The sequence below is a fragment of the Grammomys surdaster genome, unplaced genomic scaffold (assembly GCF_004785775.1).
Source record: "Grammomys surdaster isolate TR1022 unplaced genomic scaffold, NIH_TR_1.0 126187, whole genome shotgun sequence".
In the NCBI taxonomy this organism is placed as follows: domain Eukaryota; kingdom Metazoa; phylum Chordata; class Mammalia; order Rodentia; family Muridae; genus Grammomys; species Grammomys surdaster.
In genome coordinates, this window is record NW_021620993.1 from 7642373 (window position 1) to 7665983 (window position 23611).

Genomic DNA, 23611 nt, shown 5'->3' on the forward strand with positions numbered 1-23611 from the left:
TTTCTTCTCTGCCGCCCCCGCCCTCACCCCGTCGTCCCTCTCCCCCCCTCCCTCCCCCCCTCCCCCGCCCCCCTCCCCCCCTCCCCCTCCCCTCTCCCCCTCTCCCCCTCTCCCTCCCCCTCCCCCTCAGCATTAGATCCTCTAGAGTTGGAGTTATAGGTGGTTGTGAGCCACCCAGTGTGGTTCCTGGGAACCAGACTTGGGTCTTCTATAAGAGCACTATGTGCTCTCAACCACTGAATCATCCCTCTATCCCCATAGAAGAAAACTTTGAGATGAATCTTTGAACTAGGAGAACTCGAACCCACAGTTGAAGTGACAACTCTGCTGAAATAGTATGGCTATCTTACCCTAACACAAGAGCCTAGAAAGTAACTTCTTGGGTATTAGTCAAGGAGTTTCAGTGGTCTTGGGACTTTTTAAATCTCAAATCAGTCTTCACATCACATAATTTTATAGCATGGTATACATTCGTATGCGTAGTATACATCTCTGGGCAGATGCTAAGACAGTGCTGCAGTCATGCTTGTACCTTACCCAGTTCAAGTCTTCATGTGACACTACTTGTTATAGATGGAAAACTGGAAGACTTTGAATACTTTTGAACAATAAAAACCCTTGTTCCTACTTGCCACATTTCACTTGGATTACCTAGATTTTGATAAGAGGTACTACCTTAGGGAGAAATGTTCTCATCTGCTAGCATCTTCCAGGAAGAGCCTCCTTCTTAAACTTTCAAGAGGCATTTTAATGAGGGTTCAGCCTCCCGAAAATTAAGTGATACTTGAAAATTTCTGTGGTTTATGGTCCATCTAAAATAGTATTTTAATTTACATTAGTTTGTGTATTTAGCAGAGGGTATTCATGACTCATTTAGTTTCCCCCCTGAGGGGAGGACAAAACCATTTAAAACAGATTTGTCAGGATAGATAATTGTACAACATGAACTGAAGCTTGGACTCTTTGGAGCACAGGCTCCAAAGTAGCCTTGGACTTGACCCTAGATTATTTTACACAGACTTTCTCCTTTTTAGTGGACTTTTGTTCTTGTTAACTTTTATTTTTGTGCTGAGCAGTGGACCATGAAAATATCTACTGGGGAGGTTGGTGTTATTGGTTCTGTACATGATTTGTCTGGGTTCCCTGCTTCCACTTCTGCTTCACTCCCTTTTTTTATCCTCTTTTTTAAAAATCTTTTATCTCTTTTTTTAAAAATTTGTTTTATATGTACAATTTGATTCCCATTGTTTATGTACACTTCACTGAGTTAAAGGGCACCTCGAAACTTGGTATGATCTTTTTCCTTACTTGAGAGTCTTTTCTCCATTGTTATGACCTGCTATGTGTTGCCACTTGACACTGCATAAGACAGGTTACTAAGAAAATCACTCATCTACTTACTGGTGGGCCACAGTCTGTTGTATCTCCTTCCTGTTAGTCAGGAAGCCCTGCTACAGCTGCTCTGTATCGTATTGCTAGAGGACTGTAGTTCTGACCCAGCAGGTCTAGTCCAGAACCGAGAACCTCTTGCTGTGTCTTATATCATCTCGATTCTTTTCAAGGTCCTGTATCTCGGAAAGGATATGACACAATCTGTGTTTAGTCTAGTAGTGGTCATATATAAACATAGTAATTCATCTTTTAGGTGGCAGCTGCCACCATTGTACTCATACTCCATCTGGCATCATTTTGAATGTTACCTCAGACTTAAATCACAAAGGAAGATACCCTGTTGAGTTTGAACAATTGATGAGGTATAGTACATAATAGACTACTTAAATGACTTGGGATCCATGGCATCGAGCAGATGTAAAGAACTGTAAGTAAAGAGAGAAGACATGCACATATAAAAGACGTGCATATTCAATGGTCTTGAATGTGGTTCAATACTGGCCCCTTCCAACAGATTCTTGGAAGCTTTGTTGTGAGTTAGAAAGCACCAGAGAAGCTTCACATCCTCAAGGGCCCTAAAGTTCAATGCATACTAGCTTAGTACGTTTAGAAGAAACTAGATTTGACCTAACTCTTTTTACCAGGCTTCACTTTGGTTCACCTTCTGTTCATACCCAGGCTGTCATCCTATAAGTGGTAACAGCCGAGTAATGGCAGCCGCTTCTTTTATAGAGAGGCGGGAGGACCTTCGAGGAGGATTTATGCTTTGCTTTTTGGATGATGGAGCAGGAATGGATCCGAGTAAGTGGTTATATGATGATTGTTTCTTTTGTGGAGCATAACAATTTACTATTAAAGTTGCTTTTTTGTGACCTCACTGTTGTGGCTAGAAGATCCACCTGGGGACTGAAAAGCCTGTTGCAACATCTCAGGCTTAATTACACTGTGTGTTTGCCGGGTCTTGTCCTAACATGGGAGGTGTTCGGATAACATGAATGTCAACCTGAAATCACTTAGATTACCATTCTCTTGACAATGTATTTATCAGCTTTTGCAACATCTTGGAGCCATAACTACTGAGGCTTCTTCCCCTGAGACTGTTTCCCATGTTCTAGTAAAACACAGGACACTGTGGTGGTATTGATGGGCCAAGCAAGGATTACCTTCTTATGCCTCATGACTGAATTTCCTTGGAGAGAGGTTTTGCTGGCATATAGCCATGCTTGTATTTAACCTGACTCATATTGCTAACTTTGAGAGGTCTGAGAAAGTAATGCTAACTTTTTATTTTCTCTTGTCTTCCATTTGAGGTGATGCTGCTAGTGTGATCCAGTTTGGGAAGTCAGCCAAAAGAACTCCTGAGTCCACTCAAATTGGGCAATATGGCAATGGATTAAAATCGTACGTATATTGGAAGCCTGGCATAGGGCTAGGTATAAAATCATATGGTACATTCTTGGTGTTCTTCCTTTTGTCCTTCTAGGACTATAAATCTGAAGCAATAAGAGAGTCAGAAAGCAGTGGTGATTGGGGGTAGTTAACCAACTGTCTAGCTGAATTTGCTCAATATATTGATTAGTATGAATATCTAAAACATTCTCTAGAGCTATCTCTTTCCTCTTATTGAATATTATTTATATCCTGTTGTTGAGGTTGTGGGTGGTTCTCTTCTGGGGCTGGGGCATATCTGAGATGGCAAGGGAGTCACTTCACAGTGTTATCAGTATGCTTGTGCTAGGCACTGGGATCCAGAGTGAATACAAGAGACACAGGCTTTCCCTCCTGGAGTAAACTGTCTTATGTGGACATCTTGCAAGGCCATATAACAGGAGATCCCTCTAATACCTCGGGACCTTGCTTTCCAATTGTTTAGTGCTTGAAGTGTGTTGTTCTGGTTTGGCGTAAAGCCCTGAGAAAAGGGATTTCTATTTCTGAAATACTTAACTTCCAGCTGCACATACCTTTTGGTGGAATAAGATTTAGTGGAATGGGAGTTTGTGTGAATGGAATTATGAGTCATGTTCCAGTCTTGCTGTGGAAACAAACGTGTTGTTTTATTTGAGAAAAGGTTGTGGTTTGATCTGTCAATAGCCTTGATTGGGCCTCAGGTGTATTGTGCTTTGGGTGTGGAGAAGAGCGTGCTTTGGGTGTGGAGAAGAGCGTGCTTCCAAAGAGTCCAGGGGCTTGGTTCCTGGCCTTTGGTTTCTTCTCAGGACAGAAACCAAATGTTAATAATAAGCACTTTTATTGACGATATGAACCAGGTCTTTCTGATTTGAAAATGGAAGTGACTGTCCATTTCACTTTGGTCAGCAAAGGTTCAGATCTTAATCCAGCCATTTAGTTACTAAAGTTGTAACTTCTTGTAAATGATCATACTTATCAAATAGTTAAGGATCAAGTGCTACTACTGCTTTGAGAGTCCCTAGTTTGTGATCAGTCACAGTGGGAACTTTCCCCAGAGGATTCTGAAAAGGAAATCTAAGACCTATGAAACTGAGGTCTCAATAGTCCTCTCACTTTTGCAGACTCAGCTTTAACTTTTTGATGTTTCTTAAACTAGAAAATGAGGTTCTAACTTTTGATATTCTCCCTCAGGAGCCAGTAAAACATGCCTTAGAAAGTGCTTAGAAGACTGAGAAGGAACTTGTACAGAGTTAGAATTCAGTTATCAACATGCTTAGGAGGTTTTTGTAAAGGTTTCATTGAATTGGAGCCATCTAGTGTTCAAAGTTCAGAAGTTAGATGAGGTGATTTATGGTGAGCATAGGATTGAACAAGGAAGGTGGTGATTTAGGTTTTCTACTAATTAGACCCTATAATCAGGATCAAAAACAGAAACAAACAAACAAAAAAAGAGGTGTGAAGAAAGTTTTGCCAAATTTGAGTGAGGGCAGTGCTGTTCACAAGCTGTAGGGAAGAAAGGAATATACTGAGATTTAAGGAAAATGAGTCCTGTCATCAGGAAAGAGAATTGACAGCCCTGGGGGTGTCTATGGAGTATCTTGGGGGGTTTTCACAAGTACTTGGGAAATGGCATGTGACATTGGTTTGTAGGCCTGGTGTGCCAGGCTGGAGTGTATGTAGAGATTAACAGGCTCCTTACCATTGTCTTCCCTGGGGGCATTGTAAGGACTAATGAGATAATAGCTATAAAACTCAGAAGCTGCTCAGAAAAAATGGAACTAAATAGCCTCATTGTTGAGTAGATAGTCCTTCTGCTGCTGTTTCATACTTCTGCCCTGGCCTGTGCTGCCCGGAAAAGCCTGTCTCTACCTGTTCTGTAGAAGAATTAACATGGCCCAACCGGAAGGAAGCCATTGATTCCATTTAGACTTTTGCCAGATGAGTTTTGTTTTCCATTGATTCTGGGGATTGAATCCAGGCTCTTGCACATGCTAGGCAAAAGTTCCACCACTCTGCTCTATGCCAAGCTTCAAACTTTTGCCTTGAAGACAAACTCAAGGTTGTAGAATAAGCTCAAATAGCAAAGCAATTCTGAGACAGAATGGTTAGAGTTACTGGACAAGGATGTAGGCCTTGATCTTCAAAGATCACGTTAGCATTTGTATTTGGTAAGTGTTACAGTCATACTGGTTTTTGAAAGACTGTGAGACTCGTCTTTTGGCACTTCTTTTGACAGTGTGACTTTTTTTTTTTTTTTTTTGGTTTTTCGAGACAGGGTTTCCCTGTGTAGCCCTGGCTGTCCTGGAGCTCACTCTGTAGACCAGGCTAGCCTTGAACTCTCGAACTCAGAAATCCGCCTGCCTCTGCCTCCCAAGCGCTGGGATTAAAGGCGTGCGCCACCACCGCCCAGCCAGTGTTACCATTTGATGAGTGGACAGGAAGGTATTTTGTGTTAGTGAAGGAAGGACAGGACAGGAAGACAGTATGGCCACAAAAGATAATGATGAGTTCAAGGTGTCAGCTGCAGGAGTGAAATTTGATAACATCACATAGGAGGACCCCATGAACTTAGAACTCAAGCATGTTCATATGGTAGGGTTGTGGCAATAAGCTAGGGAGGGAAGCTAACCAAGGGCTTGTGGTCTGAATGAATATATTCTAGAGGGATTGTGAATAACCCAAAACCCTTGTATGGAAGGAAAGTTTGCTCAAGGAAGTTATAGGTTATAGACTAAGGAATTAGAGACCCTTAAGAAGGCAAAGCAAGGAGTTCTGGCTGAGTGGGAGGGAACAAGGGCTGTTGGGCCTGGGGTATTGGCAGTCTTGAGGAGAGGTCTCTGATCAGCTTCAGTTATGCCTGGAAGGTGTGTGCTCCCTTTCAGATGAGCCTTGAGACCTTTGGACTAATCTGTTCTGTTTCCCTTTCAGGGGCTCAATGCGGATTGGGAAGGATTTTATCCTCTTCACTAAGAAGGAAGATACCATGACCTGCCTCTTCCTGTCTCGCACCTTTCATGAGGAAGAAGGCATTGATGAAGTAGGTTTTATCCTTGTGGCCTGAGTTGCTACTTGACATTTATTGTTTTTATCTGTGGTTCTGGGATCCTTGAAGCTGTAGAATTGGAGCAGGTGCCTGCTATTACAGGATGAGATGGGTGGATCCATTGGTTGAAAGGTGGTAATGCAGATAATACCTTTATGTGAGAGGAAGTATAAAATCTCAAGGTACTTCAGACAGTGGCTGTTCTGTTTCTGAGAATGAGACTATGACGTGATAAGAAATAAGAGTTGGATTTGAAGCTTTTCCATATATGCAGGATACTGCATTTCTGTGGAGGGTGTCTTCTTGGAGAACTGTTATCAGAGCAGATATTTTGGGCTTCCCTAACTGATTAAAAATTGTAGCTGTGGTAATAATAAAACATCAGTGTCTTTCCCCTATTATGATTATTTTATGGAGTATGTTGTGAACACATTTTCATTTTGAGGAAGTGTGTTGATCTAACTTATATCAGAAACTGTGAGTCAGACCTTAACCAGGTGGTAAAGCAAGTACGTATATGGAAAACATCAGTATGATCTTTGTTAATAGCGCTTTCCACTTGGTCTTATTAACAGATTCTTCCTTGGCCCTGTAATTATTACTGTCCTGGAAGACAGGCTTAGTAATAAATCTTAACTTCTAGAATATATTGGTAATAGGGGCTGGCAAGATGGTTTGGCAGTTAAGAGCACTGGTCCCAGAGGACCAGGGTTCAATTCCTAGCACCCATATGGCAGATTACTACTGTCTGTAACTTCAGTTCCAGAGGATCTAATACACCCTCTGGCTTCTGTGGACACCAAGCATGCCTGTGGTGCATAAACCCACATGCAAGCAAAACATCCTTATACATTAAAAAAAAAAATTGTGTGAGCTAAACAAAAACCTACCCGATTCTCTTTGTGGTTTGGTGGCTCAGACTGAAGAGCAGCTTTTCTCTTTTGAGACAGGGTTTAACTATGTAGTTCTGGTTGGCTAGAACTTGTTATGTATACCAGATGGCCTTGAACTCACAGAGATCCACTTGCCTTTGCCTCCTGAATGTAGCAATTAAAGGCATATGCCACTGTGTTTGTCAAGAGTGAGAGTAGGGAAAGTCTGTCCAGTGTCCTTTTAGGTCTGAGTAATAGAGGCTTGAGAGGGACCTATATAGAAAAAAATTAAAAGCTGTCACTTAAGTAGATAGTCCACTAGAGAATTACAGTTTGTTTTTCTCTGCTGGTTAGCAGTGATTGAATTTGTACTAGTCCTGTTGCGATCTGAGCATAAATTTGTGGCAAACTAGTTGATGTTAAAATGGAAACCTTTTCCTACCATTTTCAGTTATTCAATTAGTGGATTTTTTTTTTCATCTACTAGATGAGGTTCACCTTATTCTGCATATTTGGAGAGAGATACAGTGAGGCTGTAAAGAGCAAACCTGTTAGAGAAACTAGACAGCCTGGGCTGTGGTTCTCAGAAATGTCGTCTGGTCAAAAGAGTCTTGGAGTGAGTCAGTAAAAACATCCTTAAACCTCTGAGATTGGTGCTGGGGAGAGATATAGTCTTGGGAGAATAAGGCCAGGTTGAGCCCTTGGGACCTTGTTTGAGTGAGTGGGATTTTACTAAAGCAGTCCTAGTACCAGATTCTCTTTAGAAAGTCCGCATGGTTACTTTGTAGTGATTGGATTAGAAAGATTTGGGGTGGACCAGTCAGGAGATCTGTCTGTGGTAGCAAGCTGGGAGCTAAGAGAAATGAAGTTACCTATTTAGAGTGTGAGACTCTGATACAGTATTTAATGATTGCCCGTCCCCGCCGGCCTGGTGGCGGAGTCGAAGCGCAGTTACCCTCGGGACCGCGGATCATGTCGCTGCAAGTGGCGAGGAACGTGCGGGCTGTGGCCTGCAGCCTACGCACCGCCCTGGCTTCCTGCCCGAAGCGGCCCTGGGCGCCGAGCGCCGCCGCCGTCCGCTCGCTGCGCACCGGATCTGCTGTGCTGTCGGTGCGTAAATTCACAGAGAAACATGAATGGATAACAACAGAGGATGGGATTGGAACAGTGGGAATCAGCAATTTTGCCCAGGAGGCTTTGGGAGATGTTGTTTACTGTAGTCTTCCTGAAGTTGGGACAAAATTGAAAAAACAAGAGGAGTTTGGCGCTCTGGAGAGTGTGAAGGCTGCCAGTGAACTCTACTCTCCCCTGTCAGGAGAGGTAACTGAAGTCAATGAAGCACTTGCAGAAAACCCAGGGCTCGTCAACAAATCCTGTTACGAAGATGGTTGGCTGATCAAGATGACACTGAGTGACCCTTCTGAGCTGGATGAACTAATGAGTGAAGAAGCATATGAGAAATACGTGAAGTCCATTGAGGAGTGACCGTGGCACACCTCCACCTCCAGATAAAACTGGGATGGGACCTGCTCCATGCTTGTCTTAAACTAGTGGAGAATAGAGGACTTGAGATAACTTTTAGTGATACTGATGGAAAGACACTGGTCTCGACAGTGCTAAAGACCCACCCCCATCTTCCTCATGGATGCAGATAAACACACTGTACAGATTTTTGATAATCACCATACTAAGTATTTAGACTAGGGGTTAAGTTCTGGTGTTTAGAATTCGTAAGATCATCTGCAGTAAAAAGTTGTTATGAGGCTGGTTTTGGTGATGGACCACTGCTTAATCCCAGCACTCGACAGGCAGATGTTAGTTCAAGTTGGTCTACATAACAGGTTCAGACCAGCCACCACTACATGGTGTGACCCTACTCATAATTTCATAATTCAGGATAACAGTGGTGTATCTTACATAATTTTGTAACTTGCCTATATCCACCACCGGATTTGGTCAGAGACTTGGTGTCTTCTCACTGGAAATGCCCGGGAATGCAGGAAGTGCTGTACAGGGACAGATGCAGGAGAGTACTGTCTTGGTTTCACCATGTGCTGTGTTGGCGGCTGTTTTCCCACCGGGAAGCACTGGCTTTGCAACACCATGAGAAACAAATAAAACATTCATCCTCTTTGTTCAAAAAAAAAAAAAAAAAAAAAAAAAAAAAAAAAACAATATTTAATGATTGTTGAAGGGGGAAAATGAAGGGATTAGAGAGACTTGGAGGCTATGGTGTGGTGGTTGGAGGCCATCTGGGGCTGGGGAAGAATGGAAGAGGGGGCGTATGGAGGGAGGACAGTGTAAGTTATTTTGGGACATGCAACATGAAGTCTGTCTGGAGTTTGGGGGCAATATTAGCTCTAGGCCTTCCTTCCTTCCTTCCTTCCTTCCTTCCTTCCTTCCTTCCTTCCTTCCTTCCTGTCTTTCTGTTGTCATTGTGTTGTCTTCTTCCTCCCTCACCCCTCTTCTCTTTCCTCCTACATCCCCAGTCCTAGGCTCTGGAATTGTTAGTAGCAGATAACATCACTTAAAACAGAAAATGGGCTGGGTGGTGGTGGCGCACGCCTTTGATCCCAGCACTTGGGAGGCAGACTTCTGAGTTCGAGGCCAGCCTGGTCCACTGAGTGAGTTCCAGGACAGCCAGGGCTACACAGAGAAACCCTGTCTTGAAAAACAAAAAGAAAAAGAAAAAAAAAAAAAGGAAAATGGAGCAAGAAAAGGACTTGAGATCTAAGCAGGCCAACATGAAAAGGTGTGGGTCAGTAGAAGGTCTAGGAGGAAAACTGGGAGGTTTGTGACATAAAAGCTGAAGGAGAAATGCCAAGTGGGAGCGATAGTGAAAGTTAGTGCCTACAGTTCAGAGTGGTGCTGTCTTCACCTGGGAAGGTACAGAGACAAGTTCACAGAATGCAAATGTAACTTGAGTCCCTTGGTGGAAAGGCTGGATTGAGATTTTTCCCTTACTTGGTGCTAGAAGGTCACTGTTTTGGATTGTACTCTAGTGCAAACTCTGCCAAATAAGATCATTTTCAGTCCAGGAGGAATGTGTCCAAACCAGCCCTGTGGTTGAATGATTTCAGCATGAAGCTTTTCAGAAACTAGCAGTGTTAGAACTTCTAAGGAGTTATCATCCAGGCCTGTGTTAAGATACTGACTTTCTGCTTTGTCTTATGTGTGGGCCATTTGGCCATGAGGTGCTTCATTTGGTTTTCCACACAGAGAGAATTCCTTTAGTCAGCCCCCTGATTACTGGCTTTAAGCAAGGGATGAAGACATGATGAAGCCACTAAGGAAAATTTGTGAAGAAAAGGGATTGTTTTCTAATTAGACATAAAATCAAATCCCATATATTTTGAGGAATTGTTATAATAAAATACACATCCACGTAGCCACAATTATAAACCAAAGTTGGAAGTCCCTTATGAACACCTGACCAATGTCCTCAGTGCACCCCTGGGAAAAATCACCACCTGGTAACTTTTATGATGATCACTTCCTTTTGGTGGGCTGGGGGCATTGTCTGCCATTAGGGTTTGTGTATTAGTTTGGTTTAGTACCTGTACACATGGACTGAAAATATAGAAATTCACTTGTATCTCTTTCAGATGATACTGTGTGAGATCCATTCATATTTGTGGCTGTGTCTTTACTCACTTTTATTACCATAGACTATTTCAGTTTAGTCACCCTGTAGTGGATATTTGGGTTATTCCTATATGTGTATGCTGGTATGTACATGCAAAAGTTCCTTTGAGTGTATTTACTCAGAAGTAGAATTGCTGAGTTGTAGATTATAGCTTGTATCTCTAGATTCACTAGATAATTGCAAATATATTTTTCCCTACTGGTAAAAAGTGGAATTTTTACCAAATTAATGAAATGGCCAAAGACATCCCAGACAGGCACACAGACGGAGGCACAAACCAGCATAGTGGCAGGAGTTTGGGGAAGTACCAGAAGCTACAAACCTGATGCCAGACTGTACAGCTGAAGGGACAAGAAAGCTGCATGTTTGGGGAAAGGTGGCTCTGGATCCCCAGTCACAGTGCTAACCCTAAACACAGGTGATTGTCCCATTGCCTACCTGGAATGCTCGAACACAGGAACCTATCACAGACAATGTGGAGAAGTTTGCCATTGAGACAGAGCTTGTGTACAAGTATTCTCCCTTCCACACTGAGGAACAAGTGATGAACCAGTTCATGAAGATTCCTGGGAACAGTGGTGAGTAGGCTTTGGCCCTGCAGCCCAGAGAATGTGGGGGCTCTAAAGCCTCTGGTAATGTGGAGGGTGAGCCAGGGCTGGCTGGCAGAGAGAAAGGATTTCTGTTCCCCAGGAACACTGGTGATCATCTTTAATCTCAAGCTCATGGATAACGGAGAGCCGGAACTAGACATAATCTCAAATCCAAAAGATATCCAGATGGCAGAAACCTCCCCAGAGGGCACGTGAGTATGGCTGGGAAGGGTGGCTGGACCTGGAACTGGTCTTTATTTCCTTAGATGACTTCAGGAAAGATGGAAGAGACACTTTCCTGGCTTTCTCTTGATAGCAGTATTGATAGAGCTGAAAGTCTGAGATTTCCTGTCTGCTTAATAGCAGGACAGTGACTCCTCAGCCAGGCTAAAGCAAAGATTAGTGATTTCCGGTTCTAACTCTTTCATTGACAAGAGAAACTGAGGCCTGGGTCTAGGGGTGGTGAAATTGCAGTGGGCAACGGCCAGGTGAGGTGTCTGTGGGACACCTGTGCTAGGGACATGACAGGGCAGGATGAAGTACCTGTGAGGAGGGACCATTCTCGTCAAAATGGCATGAGAAGCCAGGATGTGAAAGAAATGAAAGGTGAGGAACTGCAGAGAGAAAGCCCATATGTAGCTTTGGGCTTACTGTGGTGTGGATGGCAGGATGTTTCAGTTCCTGCTTTCTCCAGGAAGCCAGAGCGACGCTCCTTCCGAGCCTATGCTGCGGTACTCTATATTGATCCCCGGATGAGGATCTTCATCCATGGGCACAAAGTGCAGACCAAGAGACTCTCCTGCTGTCTATATAAGCCCAGGTAAGGGCCTAGCTACCATGATCTGGACTGGGAAATGGAGCCTAGCCACATTGTTAGGGTGGTGCAATGTGAAGCCTCTAACACTGTTGACTGTACCTGATTACCAGAGAGATACTTCTCTTGAAAGGACAGAAGTGACTGACAGGCTATTGGGTTGGTTGGCCAGGCCAGTTAAGGGAAGTGCCTTCTGAGATGCGGAGAGAGGCACAGGGAGTTGTCTTGTCTCAAGTTTTAGGAGCCTATAGACCCTTTACAGGAAAGGAAAGCCATGGCTTATTACTTAGATTTGTTCCTGCTTTGAGAGTAGATGACGATTCCTGGGAACAGTGGTGAGTAGGCTTTGGCCCTGCAGCCCAGAGGATGTGGGAGCTCTAGAGCCTCTGGCAGTGTGGAGGGTGAGCCAGGGCTGGCTGGCAGGAGAAAGGATTTCTGTTCCTAGGAACACTGGTGATCATCTTTAATCTCTTTAACTTGCTGAACACCAAAGACAAATTGAGTAAGGAATTGAGATTGGATTTGTTACATCACAAGGAGCCAGGGTAACACCACATGGGAGGAGGCAGGGTGCTTCCTGAGCTGCTCAAGTTGGCTACCTGCCCCACTGCTGCTTGGCCTTCAGGTTGCTTTTTCCACTCTTCAGGATGTACAAGTATACATCAAGTCGTTTCAAGACTCGGGCAGAACAGGAAGTGAAGAAAGCAGAGCATGTAGCACGGATTGGTAATGCTACTCCCTGTGTTAGGAGGAGGGATGGAGTTGGGGTCACTGCTTATATCCAAAGCCTGGGGATAAGGCTGTTCTACCTTAATCCACTTCCTCTCTAAGTCTCCCCATATCTAACCTTCACAGTACTTTTCTCCAGACTTGACTCTCTCCTCCCACTATTTCTAGGACTTTATAAAGGGCTGGAGTAGCATTAAACACACCTGTAGAGTCTTATTTTAACAAACATCAACTCTTTGGCTTGACCAGTTGAATATCTTATATTGCATACTGCTTGTCCTGAAGCAGAAATCACAAGGTTTCTCTCCTAGAATAACCATAGTTTTCTTGGTTGGTTGATGAGGGTGATTGTCTAAAGCATTCTTCAGGCTCCAACTCATGCTGATGGTTGAATTCCCATTGACTCTCATAATTCATTTGTAAGCTTGAAAAGCATGTCAGAGTATAAATAATGCTTTCCTTGAGGTTATAATTTTTATTTGAGATAGATTTATTCTCGGTCCCATGTTGGCCTCAAACTGGGTGACCCTCCTGTCTTAGCCTGCCAAGTACTGGAATTAGAGGCATGTACCATCTTGACCATGACAGTTTTGAATGTCAGGTTTTGTTGTTGTTGTCGTCGTTGTTGTTTGGTTTTTTTCTGAAGCAGTTCTTTAGTCCAGGCCCAGAGGAAGCCCATGTGGCCATTGCGCTTCTAGGTAGCCTTTTCCTTGTTAACATATACTCCTTGTGCAGCAGGGACTACTCTGTGGATCAAGGAAGGATGACAGAGTTCTGAACCTTTGATTTCTTTTCTGTTTTAGCTGAAGAGAAGGCCCGGGAGGCAGAGAGCAAAGCTCGGACTTTAGAAGTACGCATGGGTGGAGACCTGACACGGGACTCCAGGGTAAGTCCTTAGGCTCAAGCTCTCTATGGCATATGTGGTATTGGAATCCAGTATTCTGAGTTTGAAGTGTCTGTCTCCTGTAAGGTCACTTTTCTGTAGAAAGAAATAATCTTCAGGTATGTTTTAGCATCTAGGTAATATCAGTGTAAAAATATCATATTACTTCATTTAGCTGAGAGCACCTCCTCCATTCACCTGATGGTGGTACATTTGCAGGTGATGTTGCGGCAGGTCCAGAATACAGCTATCACCCTTCGCAGAGAAGCTGATGTCAAGAAAAGGATCAAGGATGCCAAGCAGCGGTGAGTACTTGAACAGCCCTTTGGTCTTAAAATTGTGTAGCATTTACACAGACAGGTTGCCATTTGGCACCAAGTTTACTTAGAGAAAGCAATCTCTGCTGTTTTCGAAGATGCGGTCAAGTGCTTCTACTGATCTGTGGAAGGCAGGCAGGTTGACACTTGAAACACTAAAGTCACTTCCTTCACACTGTTGTACTTTTCTTATTCTTTTCTGTTAAGGTTGCAAAGAATGCCCATTGTATAAAACTTGAAAAATATAAAATATTTAAGTAAAAAAAAGTGAAACTCCCTTATTCTTCTGAAAATATGTATTTTAACTTTTTTCTGTGCTCATAATTCATTCTCCCTACTGGTTACAAATGTAGAATGATACTGTAGATTGGGTTTTGTGCTGTTTTATTTAGAATGTACTGTTTGTGGTCTCAATCATCATCCTAGTAGCTGTGTATGGAGTGTCTCAGACTCTGGGCCATGACTTCCTAGCTAGACTCCAGGTGGTTTTCTTACCACAGATGGAAGTTTCAGCTTGCTTCACTCCAACTTGTCCCAAAATTTTCTTGACATGTCATGAGTATTTTCTGTATTTTTGTTAAGTTTTTGCCTTTAAAACTATTATATAAGCCAGGTGCAGTGGTGCATGCCTTTAATCCCAGCACTTGGGAGGCAGAGACAGGTGGATCTCTGTGCTGGAGGCTATCCTAGGCTACAGATTGAGTTCCAGGATTCTGTCTTGAAAAACAAGCCAGACTGAACTATTATTGTTATATAATTGGGATTTTGAGGAATGTATGACTATAATGTTATATTTATTCTACCATGTAACTCTCTCTGTAGAGATTTGCAGCAGTTTCATGGTAACCCATTCATACTTAAATCCACTCCTGTTTTGCTACATTAAATTCTGTGTATACACAGAGGGTCATGGAACAGTGCAGATCCTTATCAAGTCTAACATCACATATCGATTGGAGATATAAAACTTTAACATGTCTCAAATTGAACTTAACATACCATTATCACCATGATGTTTTTCTGCAATGAGTTAATATGCTTGATTTTTTTTTTTCTCTCCTTTATTAGAGCACTCAAAGAACCCAAGGAACTGAATTTTGTTTTTGGGGTCAATATTGAACACCGGGACTTAGATGGCATGTTTATCTACAACTGTAGCCGCTTGATCAAGATGTATGAGAAAGTGGGCCCACAGCTGGAAGGGGGCATGTGAGTATCCTAGGAGAGTCTTCCAGCCCTGGTGAGTGGCAGAAGAGTTTTGGCAACAGAGCCGTGAACGCCGTGTCTTTTCAGGGTGTGCAGTGGGGTCGTTGGCACAGAGCCATGACCACCGTGTCTTTTCAGGGCGTGCGGCGGGGTTGTTGGGGTCGTCGATGTGCCCTACTTGGTTCTGGAGCCGACGCATAACAAGCAGGACTTTGCTGATGCGAAGGAGTACCGGCATCTGCTGCGAGCAATGGGGGAGCACTTAGCACAGTACTGGAAGGACATCGCCATTGGTAATGTAGCCAGGCCACCAGACCTCAGCCTATTTTTTATGAGCCCTAAGGTGCTTATGTGGCTTGTGGGGGTGAATTTAGTTAGGAAGAGGACTTTACATTATTACATGCTACAGTTGCTTCCATGGTAATATGTGGGCATTTGTCTTCTAGCCCAGCGTGGGATCATTAAGTTTTGGGATGAGTTTGGCTACCTTTCTGCCAACTGGAACCAACCTCCGTCCAGTGAGCTGCGTTTCAAACGCCGGAGGGCTATGGAAATTCCAACCACGATCCAGTGTGGTGAGTTGAGTGGCAGGAACTCTCTCTAGACTCCTGTCATGATATTCTTGTCTTTAGTCTCAAGCTAGCCTTCTGACGTGACTAACATTCATGAACTTAGGTTCCACGAGGAACAGGATCTGTTGGGCAGTGGCTGTGTGAGCAGTATTGAGGCCCGCTAGTTCCTCCTGTTTCTCCTAGTGAGGTGGACAATTACCACACCTTGGAGACACTTCATATCACAGTTGGGCCAGGTTCAGTAGGTTTGATACCATGTAGGGTTTAGAATGAATAACTGACTGAGCCCAGAGTAAGGAAGAAGTAATAGCATCAAGATCCTATGATTTTTTCAATCCTTGCTGCAATCACTGTCCATAAGATGAATCACTGTTTTCTAATAATAGCTAAAAGAGGTCAAAAGTCAAGGACATCTTTGCCTTGAGCCTAGCTGTGAGGAGCCAAGATTCCAGTAATTGTTGACAGTATGGCTGACCTGTTGAGAGGGGTATTTTTCTCTTGCAGATTTGTGTCTGAAATGGAGGACTCTCCCCTTCCAACTGAGTTCAGTAGAAAAAGATTACCCTGATACTTGGGTTTGCTCCATGAACCCTGATCCTGAGCAGGACCGGTGAGCCTTTCTTTAACAAAGATTGTGGGTATTCTTCCCTCCCTGTGGCAGTTTTCTTTCTGTTGCTGTGATAGACATCAGGACCAAAAGCAGTTTAGCTACACTTCCAAGCATAGTCTATCGTTTAGAGAAGTCAGGCAGGAGTTCAAGAAGTACCTTGAAGTAGAACCATGAAGAAACACTATGTACTGGGTCAGTAACTCAGGCTCATGCTTGGCCAGCTTTCTTATAGATCCCGACCACCTGCCTAGGGATATTATCTATCCACAGTGGACTGGACCCTTCTACATCAATTAACAAGGCAGTCCTCCATAGGCATGACATGCCCACAGGCCAATCTGATCTAGGCAGTTCCTCAATCCAGGCTTTTGTCAAGTCTATAATTAAAGCTAACTGGGGCATAAACCATACCTGCCACTGTTCCTTCCATTCTTGGGGTATTCTTTGAGGTCATTGTTTTCATAGCCTCACATCTCTGGCTGCTGCACATGGCATATTTCCAAGAAGGAAGAGTAAATGTGTCCTGTAACACCTACCATTTTTATGAATTGAAAGCTCTGTGGCAGTTGCAGGACAGCAAATCTCTGCCCTGTTGGAGCCTTGTTTTGCTACCAGTCTCTTCTTTTCACAGCTGTGAAGCTTCTGAACAGAAGCAAAAGGTTCCCTTGGGGACATTAAAAAAGGACCCAAAGACACAGGAAGAAAAGCAGAAGCAGCTGACAGAGAAAATTCGCCAGCAGCAGGAAAAGCTAGAAGCTCTTCAGGTATGTGCTCATGGGCAAGTGGACACAGCCAACCTGTGTCAGCAGTCTGTCTAGGAGGAGTCTTTGCTGACTTTTCTATCTCTTCTATTCCCTGTGTGTTCCCACCAAGTTTTTTCAACCCTGAATTCTTAGTCCAAACACTTCCAGTACACCCCGTTAATTATTTAGATAATAAACCATTTTTTTTATATATTCAAAGTTTATATATTCAGTGTATTTAGAATATATAAGCATTCCAAAAAATAAATATACTATTATAAAAGAAATCACCATTAACTCAGTAGTTTTATAATTTTTCCTCTCTCCTCTCCTCCTCAACCCCCCCTCCGTCTCCACTCCCCCAAGAACAGGAATTAACTTAGAGCTTTGTATGTATTAGGCAGGCACTACTACTGAGTTAAATCTCTCACCCTTTTCTTGCTTTTTCATGTGTTTTTTTCTTGATACAGTGGCTCACTGAGATGAACTTAAGTCCAGAGAACTTAAGTCTCTCTGGAGTAGCTAGGATCACCAGAAGATTCTTTCCAATTTTGCATAAATACCTAAAAATAAAAATTTCTATAGTTTTTAATAGTCATAGGAAAGCATTTGTATTTAATATATGTATATGTTATTTTTGGTATATAATAATTTCTTGATAATTTATAAAATTGGAAAAGAATCTGCAAAATATTAAGGCTTTTAAAAGGTTCTTTCTCAAGCCGGGTGTGGTGGCACACTCATTTAATCCCATTACTTGGGAGGCAGGCAGATCTTTGAGAACATCAAGGGCTACACAGAAAAACCTTGTCTTGAGAAAACAAAAAAGAACCAACCAAACAAGAAAAATCTTCTTAAATTGTCTTGCAGAAGATGTATTATTTGTATCATTTTGCATTTTTTACCAGTGTTTAGAAAAGTAAGCAAATATTAATTTTAATATTTATTTGTTTATTTTTGGTTTTTCAAGACAGGGTTTCTCTGTGTAATAGCCTTGGCTGTCTAGGAACTTTGTAGACTAGGCTGGCCTTTAGCTCACAGAGATCCACCTGCCTCTGCCTCCTAAATGCTGGGATTAAAGGGGGGGGATACCACTATCTGGCTAATTTTTATTTTTTAAGGTTGATCAAATTTTCATGTGTATTTAAATGTTTTCAGTATTTCATGATTTCATGTTTTTTAATGATTTATTTTTATTATTTTAAAATCATATGTGTGTGTGCTCATGTGCACATGTATGAGGAATTTGAGTGCAGGTACTTGTGTATTCCTGAAGAGAGCATCACATCCTTGTTGCAAATGATGGGACCTGAACTCTGGTGCCCTACAAGACTAATCTACACTCTTAACCAATGAGCCATCTCTACAGCCTCCAATTTCATATTTGTTACAAAAGCAATTTTCTTTCTTCTCTGCACAGTGCACTATACTTGGGAGCTGGAAATGTCATAAGCGTGTTAATCCCATCCAGTTTCCTGGCCTCATGACAACTTTTCTTTACCAGTCCTTTCCCACCTTTTTGGTTTCTTTTTTTAGAAATTTTGAAGAATCAATCACATAGGTACTCTGTGTGTGTGTATTGTCTTTCTAGTGATAATAAAAAACTTGCAGAAATAGAACTGATCACTGTCCCAGGCACATAGTGAGGATCCAAAAAGGTATTATTTCATTATACCAAGATATACAATTTGATTGTTATATTTGTTTTTGCAGAAAACCACGCCCATCCGGTCACAAGCTGACCTAAAGAAATTGCCCTTAGAAGTGACTACAAGACCTTCTACTGAAGTAAAGCCCAGGGACATATGGGAGGTGGGGCTCTTCTGGTGTCAAAGCTTGAGTCAATGTTCTCACTGTCTGTGGGCCTTTTTTAGGAACCTGTACGGAGACCTCAGCGTCCTCGGTCACCTCCTTTACCTGCAGTGATCAAGAATGCTCCTAGCAGACCCCCTTCTATTCAAACTCCCAAACCAACTACCCAGCTCCGAAAGATGACTTTTATCAGCCCTCCAAAACCACCTACTACAGCAGCCCGAGGAGAAACTAGTACTTCCAGGCTACTCCCATCAGCTGAAGCCCCTCGAAAGCCTGCAAACCCTCCTATCAAGACTGTCCCCCGACCCACCCCTCCTGTGCAGACTCCCTCACCATCTCTAATTCCCAATTCCAAGAACCTTCGGGAGGTCCCTGCTCAAAAAGCCATCAAAACTCCAGTGGTCAAGAAGCCAGAGCCACCTGTTAAACAGTCCATGGTGAGATGATTTCCCTCCTCTATGTTCCACATTAGCAGTGCTGTAGGAAAAAAAGGTTACACTGGGGGAATCCAGGATCACTGAATCTTAAAGCTTTTATGATGCCCCTGAAAAAAAGGAGTCTACATAGCTGAAGAGACTTGCTCAGAACTAACAGCAAGTTTTTTACCCAGGGAGCTTTTTTCACTCAGCACACCCAACCTTGGTATGCTACAAACTTGAGTTGGCTTCTCATGGTGTGGATATAGTTTGTTAACTTGATGACAGATGGCTTTGTTAGGTTATGATAGTAGTCATTGTGTGTCAAGGAGGTCTCAGCTGGCTGGCAAGCAGGGAGTAAACTGAGAGGCTTCTCCTGTGATAGTTTGTGGTCAGACCAGGGGGTTGTGTGTACTGAGTGATTCCAAGTGGGGATTGACATAGCTCTTCTGAATAGTTCCTTTAGGCTACATATAATCTTCACACATCTTGGGAAGTGAACATGGTCAATTTATACTTCTACTCTTCTACTCTAGGCAACCTCAGGCCGGAAGCGGAGTCTTGCAGTCTCAGATGAAGAAGAGGCTGAAGAAGAAGCTGAAAAGAGGAAAGAGAGATGCAAGCGGGGCAAACTTGCTGTGAAGGAGGAAAAGAAGGAAGCAAATGAGGTGGGTAGTTACATGAAGTTCACAAGGATTGCCTCCCTGGGGCCTGTGCCAGCTCCCACTGTGTTAATGACTTGAGGTTTTGAGTCTACTTGAACTTCGCAAGGACTCTTTTTACCCAGATGATTAGAACTATGGGCCAGGTAGGACCTGAGACTCATCTGAATGACAGGCCACTATACACTTGTGTACATCTAGATGCCCAGAATCACCTCAGATGCATGGCTTGCCTGCTGTTTTGTTTATAAAGTTGGCAGAAGGGTAGATACCTGAGACAGCATAAGACATGTTATAGCTGATGACTATGGGTAGCCAGTTACACAAAAGTCTACTTTTTAGGGGCCATTGAAGAAACCTCTAATAGACTGTTCTCCTTGCAGCTCTCAGACAGTGCTGGGGAAGATGACCCAGCTGAACTCAAGAAGGCTCAGAAAGGCAAGTTTGGGGAGATCCCTGTCAGGCTGTGGTGGAGATGGAAATAGAACCTTCACTGTCAGCAGAGTCCTCCTGAAAGCTAGCAGTTCCCTGGGCTTGGGCTCTATCCCACACTTGGTCCAGTTGTCCCTTCGGGGTTTTTTGGTTTCATTTGTGGTTCTGAGATTTTTGAGCAGGTATTTATTATATAGTCCAGTTTGGCCTTGAACTTATAATCCTCTGGATCAATGTCCAGGTGCTGAGATTAAAGGGATGAGCTACAATGCCTGGCTTATTTTTGTTTGTGTGTTTTATGTTTTTGTTCATTTTGATACTAATTCTTTGGTGTTTTCCCTTGGCAAGTCATCCTGTGTCTTGGCTCCATGACAGGCAGAAGAATCAGCATTACTAGTCCTAGAGGAGGTGGGAGCACTGAGACAGTTCTCTGACTGTCACTTGTGTCTGAATTCTCAGATAAAGGACTGCATGTAGAGGTCCGTGTGAACCGGGAGTGGTACACAGGCCGTGTCACAGCTGTGGAGATGGGCAAGAGTGTGGTTCGATGGAAAGTGAAGTTTGACTATGTACCCACAGACACAACACCAAGAGACCGCTGGTAATGCCCTCTTCTGGGAGATCAGAATAGCAGAAGTCAGCTAGGGCAAAGAGAGGAGGTACCCCTGTGTCCCCTCCTGGTAGCCTTTTAGGACAGACATGATACGCTCTGTGTCCCCGTAGGGTGGAGAAAGGCAGTGAAGATGTACGACTGATGAAGCCACCTTCCCCAGAGCATCAGAGCCCTGACACGCAGCAAGAAGGTGGAGAGGAGGAGGAGGCTATGGTGGCCCAGCAGGCTGTGGCCTTGCCAGAGCCTTCCACCTCTGATTGTCTTCCCATTGAGCCTGACACCACTGCCACCAGTACCAGCCATGAGACTATTGACCTCCTGGTCCAGATTCTTCGGTGTGTGTTTCTTTATCTTTTTCCTTAGGGCTGACAATAATTCTTTACTCTTTCCATGTTATTCTGAGTTCCAGTCCCTCTCTTCCTACTTAGGAATTGCTTGCGGTATTTCTTGCCTCCAAGTTTCCCCATCTCCAAGAAGGAGCTGAGTGTTATGAGTTCAGAAGAACTAATATCTTTTCCTCTGGTGAGTCTGGCCAAACTTTTGCTTTTTACACCTAGGTGCCTGCACATGCTTATTATCACCGTCTCATCAGCTTCCCTTCTCACTGAGAGAAGACCTGAGTAGATAGGACTGATGTGCAGAAAAGAAGGACAGCTTCACCCCTTGAGACTCCTTTACAGATTTAGGACAAATGTACCTGCCTCTCACCCCTCCCCTTTTTTCCCTCAAACCTGCCCTAGGTAACTTTAATGGCATTAGACTCACTGTACCTAAAACACAAGACTTGGAGAGAGGTAAAGAGAGACTAGTGCCATGGAGAGATGAGCTTGAGGACCCTGGTAGCTCAGTGGACTTCCTGCTTCCACCATCTTAAAGACTTGCTGGAGGTGGAGTTGGTGCTTCTAGGTCTCTGGCCATGAGGCTGAGAGAAATGTTGATGAGAGGCAGTGCCAAGAGAGTCTTGGCAGATTGGGTAGAGAAGGAAAACCCTTACCGAAAAACCTAACCAAACAATCATACAAAACTCAACTAGGGCTTCAAGTGCAGGGGACTCTGAAGTGGGGCAGGAGGCTTTTGTGAGCAGTGATAGGGTGAAAGGGTTAGAAGTACTTGAGCATCAGTCTAAGCCTCATTACTATATAGGAAATGGAGCTGAAGGAATTGTTGATCTGAACTATGCTGCGGGCTAGATAGCAAATAATAGGATTGTAGGTTGTGTAGTGTCTGATAACTACGTAGCTCTGTAATTATAGCACGAAAGTAGCCAGAGGCAGTCCATCAAGGAATAGCTTTACTTACAGAAACATGCAATAAACTGATTGTCTGCTGCCCTTGCCTTTACGGGGACACGAGACCCACCACACTCTTGTCACACAATAAGCCCAGCCCAGGCTTTGGCTTTTACCCTTGTTTAGACCAGGTTCTCCAGAGACTCTAGGAGAACAGACATCTTCTTGCAGTTTGATTTGTTACCTTTGGCATCAAATCATGAAATTCAAAGCAAAAGCCAGGGCACAGCAGAACCTCAGCAGTAGGCACTGTCACTCAGCCCAAAACAGTCTGTTTTGGGACTGTCCAAGTCTAAAAATAATATCTAGCTTGTTTTTGCAAAAGTGTTTGCAAGTACTAGGGCACAACTTTGTCTTCTAGTTGCAATTGCTAAAACCAATGTTTCAATTATGTTAATTTTTGTCCTTATTGGTGTGTAAATAGTACTCACAATTAAAAGTTTAATATAATTGCCTTTAAGATATTCATTTGAATTTGACTTAAAATTTATTTTGTGCAACCAAGGTATTTATTTTTATGTAGAATGTTGTTTCTCTTGCTATCATGGTGTGAGATGGTAGTCTAGACACAAACATAGCAGTCAGAAGCCTCTCAGTGCAGCAGCTTATGCAACCACCATAGAAGCAGATGAGTACTGGTACAGTTTAGACTTCAGTGGGCAGCAGGGCCTGTGGTTGATTTGTCCATGAAGATGATTCCTTTTATCGGTACAATCAGACTGTACAGGGATACTATGTAGATTGTTTTAACTACTTCATAGGTAAAGGCTCTGTTGCTGTACAACTATTTACTATATAAGTCTGGGGATATTTGCTGTTGGTAAGTGCTTGGTAGCTCTTTGGTCCTAACACTCTTAGTTATGGCAGTCTTATTTTGGAGCTAGAAAGGTGTGCTTGAACTGGAATGACCCCACAGTCTTTTTTGTCTTTTTTTTTTTTTCCATGTGTAAAGGTAAGACTTCTCCTTTATTAAGCACTTGGCTGAGTTGCATGTGTCTTCATCCTCATGTGATCCCTAAAGGACTGTCACTAAGGTCTCTTTATCCTGGTTTTAGAAGGTTGCTTTCCCCTTGTAGTGAAATAAAACCAAGCGTCCTGTGAACTCATTGCCTCCCCCCACCCCCCACCCCCTGCACCTCTCCCCTCGTACCCCTCTGTTTCCTTCCACAGAAAGAATACTTCAAGCAGTATGAGGTGGGGCTCCAGAATCTGTGTCATTCCTACCAAAGCCGTGCTGATTCACGGGCAAAAGCCTCAGAGGAGAGCTTACGCACATCGGAGAAAAAGCTTCGTGAGACAGAGGAGAAGTTACAGAAGTTGAGGACCAACATTGTAGCTCTCCTGCAAAAAGTGCAGGAGGTGAGCCTGAAAGCCCTCTCAGGAACTAGACCAACTGGTCTCAGGGGTGGGACTGAACTTCTCACAGGACTCAACTGCTCACAGGAATCTTTGTTTCCAACCCTGGCTGCTCAGAGTCCTGACCAGAGAGCTTGAAGCTAGAGTTGCCTGGGCCTTGTCTCAACCAGACCCCCAGGCAGTATAGTTTTTTGAGAATCCTTT

At 43.4% G+C, this 23611-nt stretch overlaps 1 protein-coding gene and 1 pseudogene across 4 annotated transcripts in view; both read left to right on the forward strand.

Annotated features, from left to right (window-relative positions):
* Morc2 (MORC family CW-type zinc finger 2) overlaps positions 1-23611 on the forward strand; it is a 41680-nt gene that overhangs the window by 15468 nt on the left and 2601 nt on the right. For 2 of the 3 annotated variants that reach the window (XR_003710112.1, XM_028758077.1), the window contains exons 4-25: positions 2071-2193; positions 2703-2793; positions 5728-5836; positions 10779-10938; positions 11051-11162; positions 11645-11770; positions 12411-12490; positions 13297-13379; positions 13596-13681; positions 14762-14902; positions 15038-15192; positions 15346-15474; positions 15976-16081; positions 16713-16845; positions 18538-18612; positions 18699-19076; positions 19592-19723; positions 20101-20155; positions 20609-20750; positions 20873-21097; positions 21191-21284; positions 23222-23410. Coding sequence is in view for 2 of the 3 variants with exons in the window: in XM_028758077.1 (XP_028613910.1) it covers positions 2071-2193; positions 2703-2793; positions 5728-5836; positions 10779-10938; positions 11051-11162; positions 11645-11770; positions 12411-12490; positions 13297-13379; positions 13596-13681; positions 14762-14902; positions 15038-15192; positions 15346-15474; positions 15976-16081; positions 16713-16845; positions 18538-18612; positions 18699-19076; positions 19592-19723; positions 20101-20155; positions 20609-20750; positions 20873-21097; positions 21191-21284; positions 23222-23410 (2924 nt within the window). In the remaining variant the exon portion in view is untranslated. The remainder of the gene's footprint in view (positions 1-2070; positions 2194-2702; positions 2794-5727; positions 5837-10778; positions 10939-11050; positions 11163-11644; positions 11771-12410; positions 12491-13296; positions 13380-13595; positions 13682-14761; positions 14903-15037; positions 15193-15345; positions 15475-15975; positions 16082-16712; positions 16846-18537; positions 18613-18698; positions 19077-19591; positions 19724-20100; positions 20156-20608; positions 20751-20872; positions 21098-21190; positions 21285-23221; positions 23411-23611) is intronic. The other variant, XM_028758078.1, reaches the window with a different exon arrangement.
* LOC114612953 lies at positions 7633-8849 on the forward strand (annotated as a pseudogene). Its single transcript, XR_003710113.1, has one exon. The product of XR_003710113.1 is annotated as a glycine cleavage system H protein, mitochondrial pseudogene (transcript).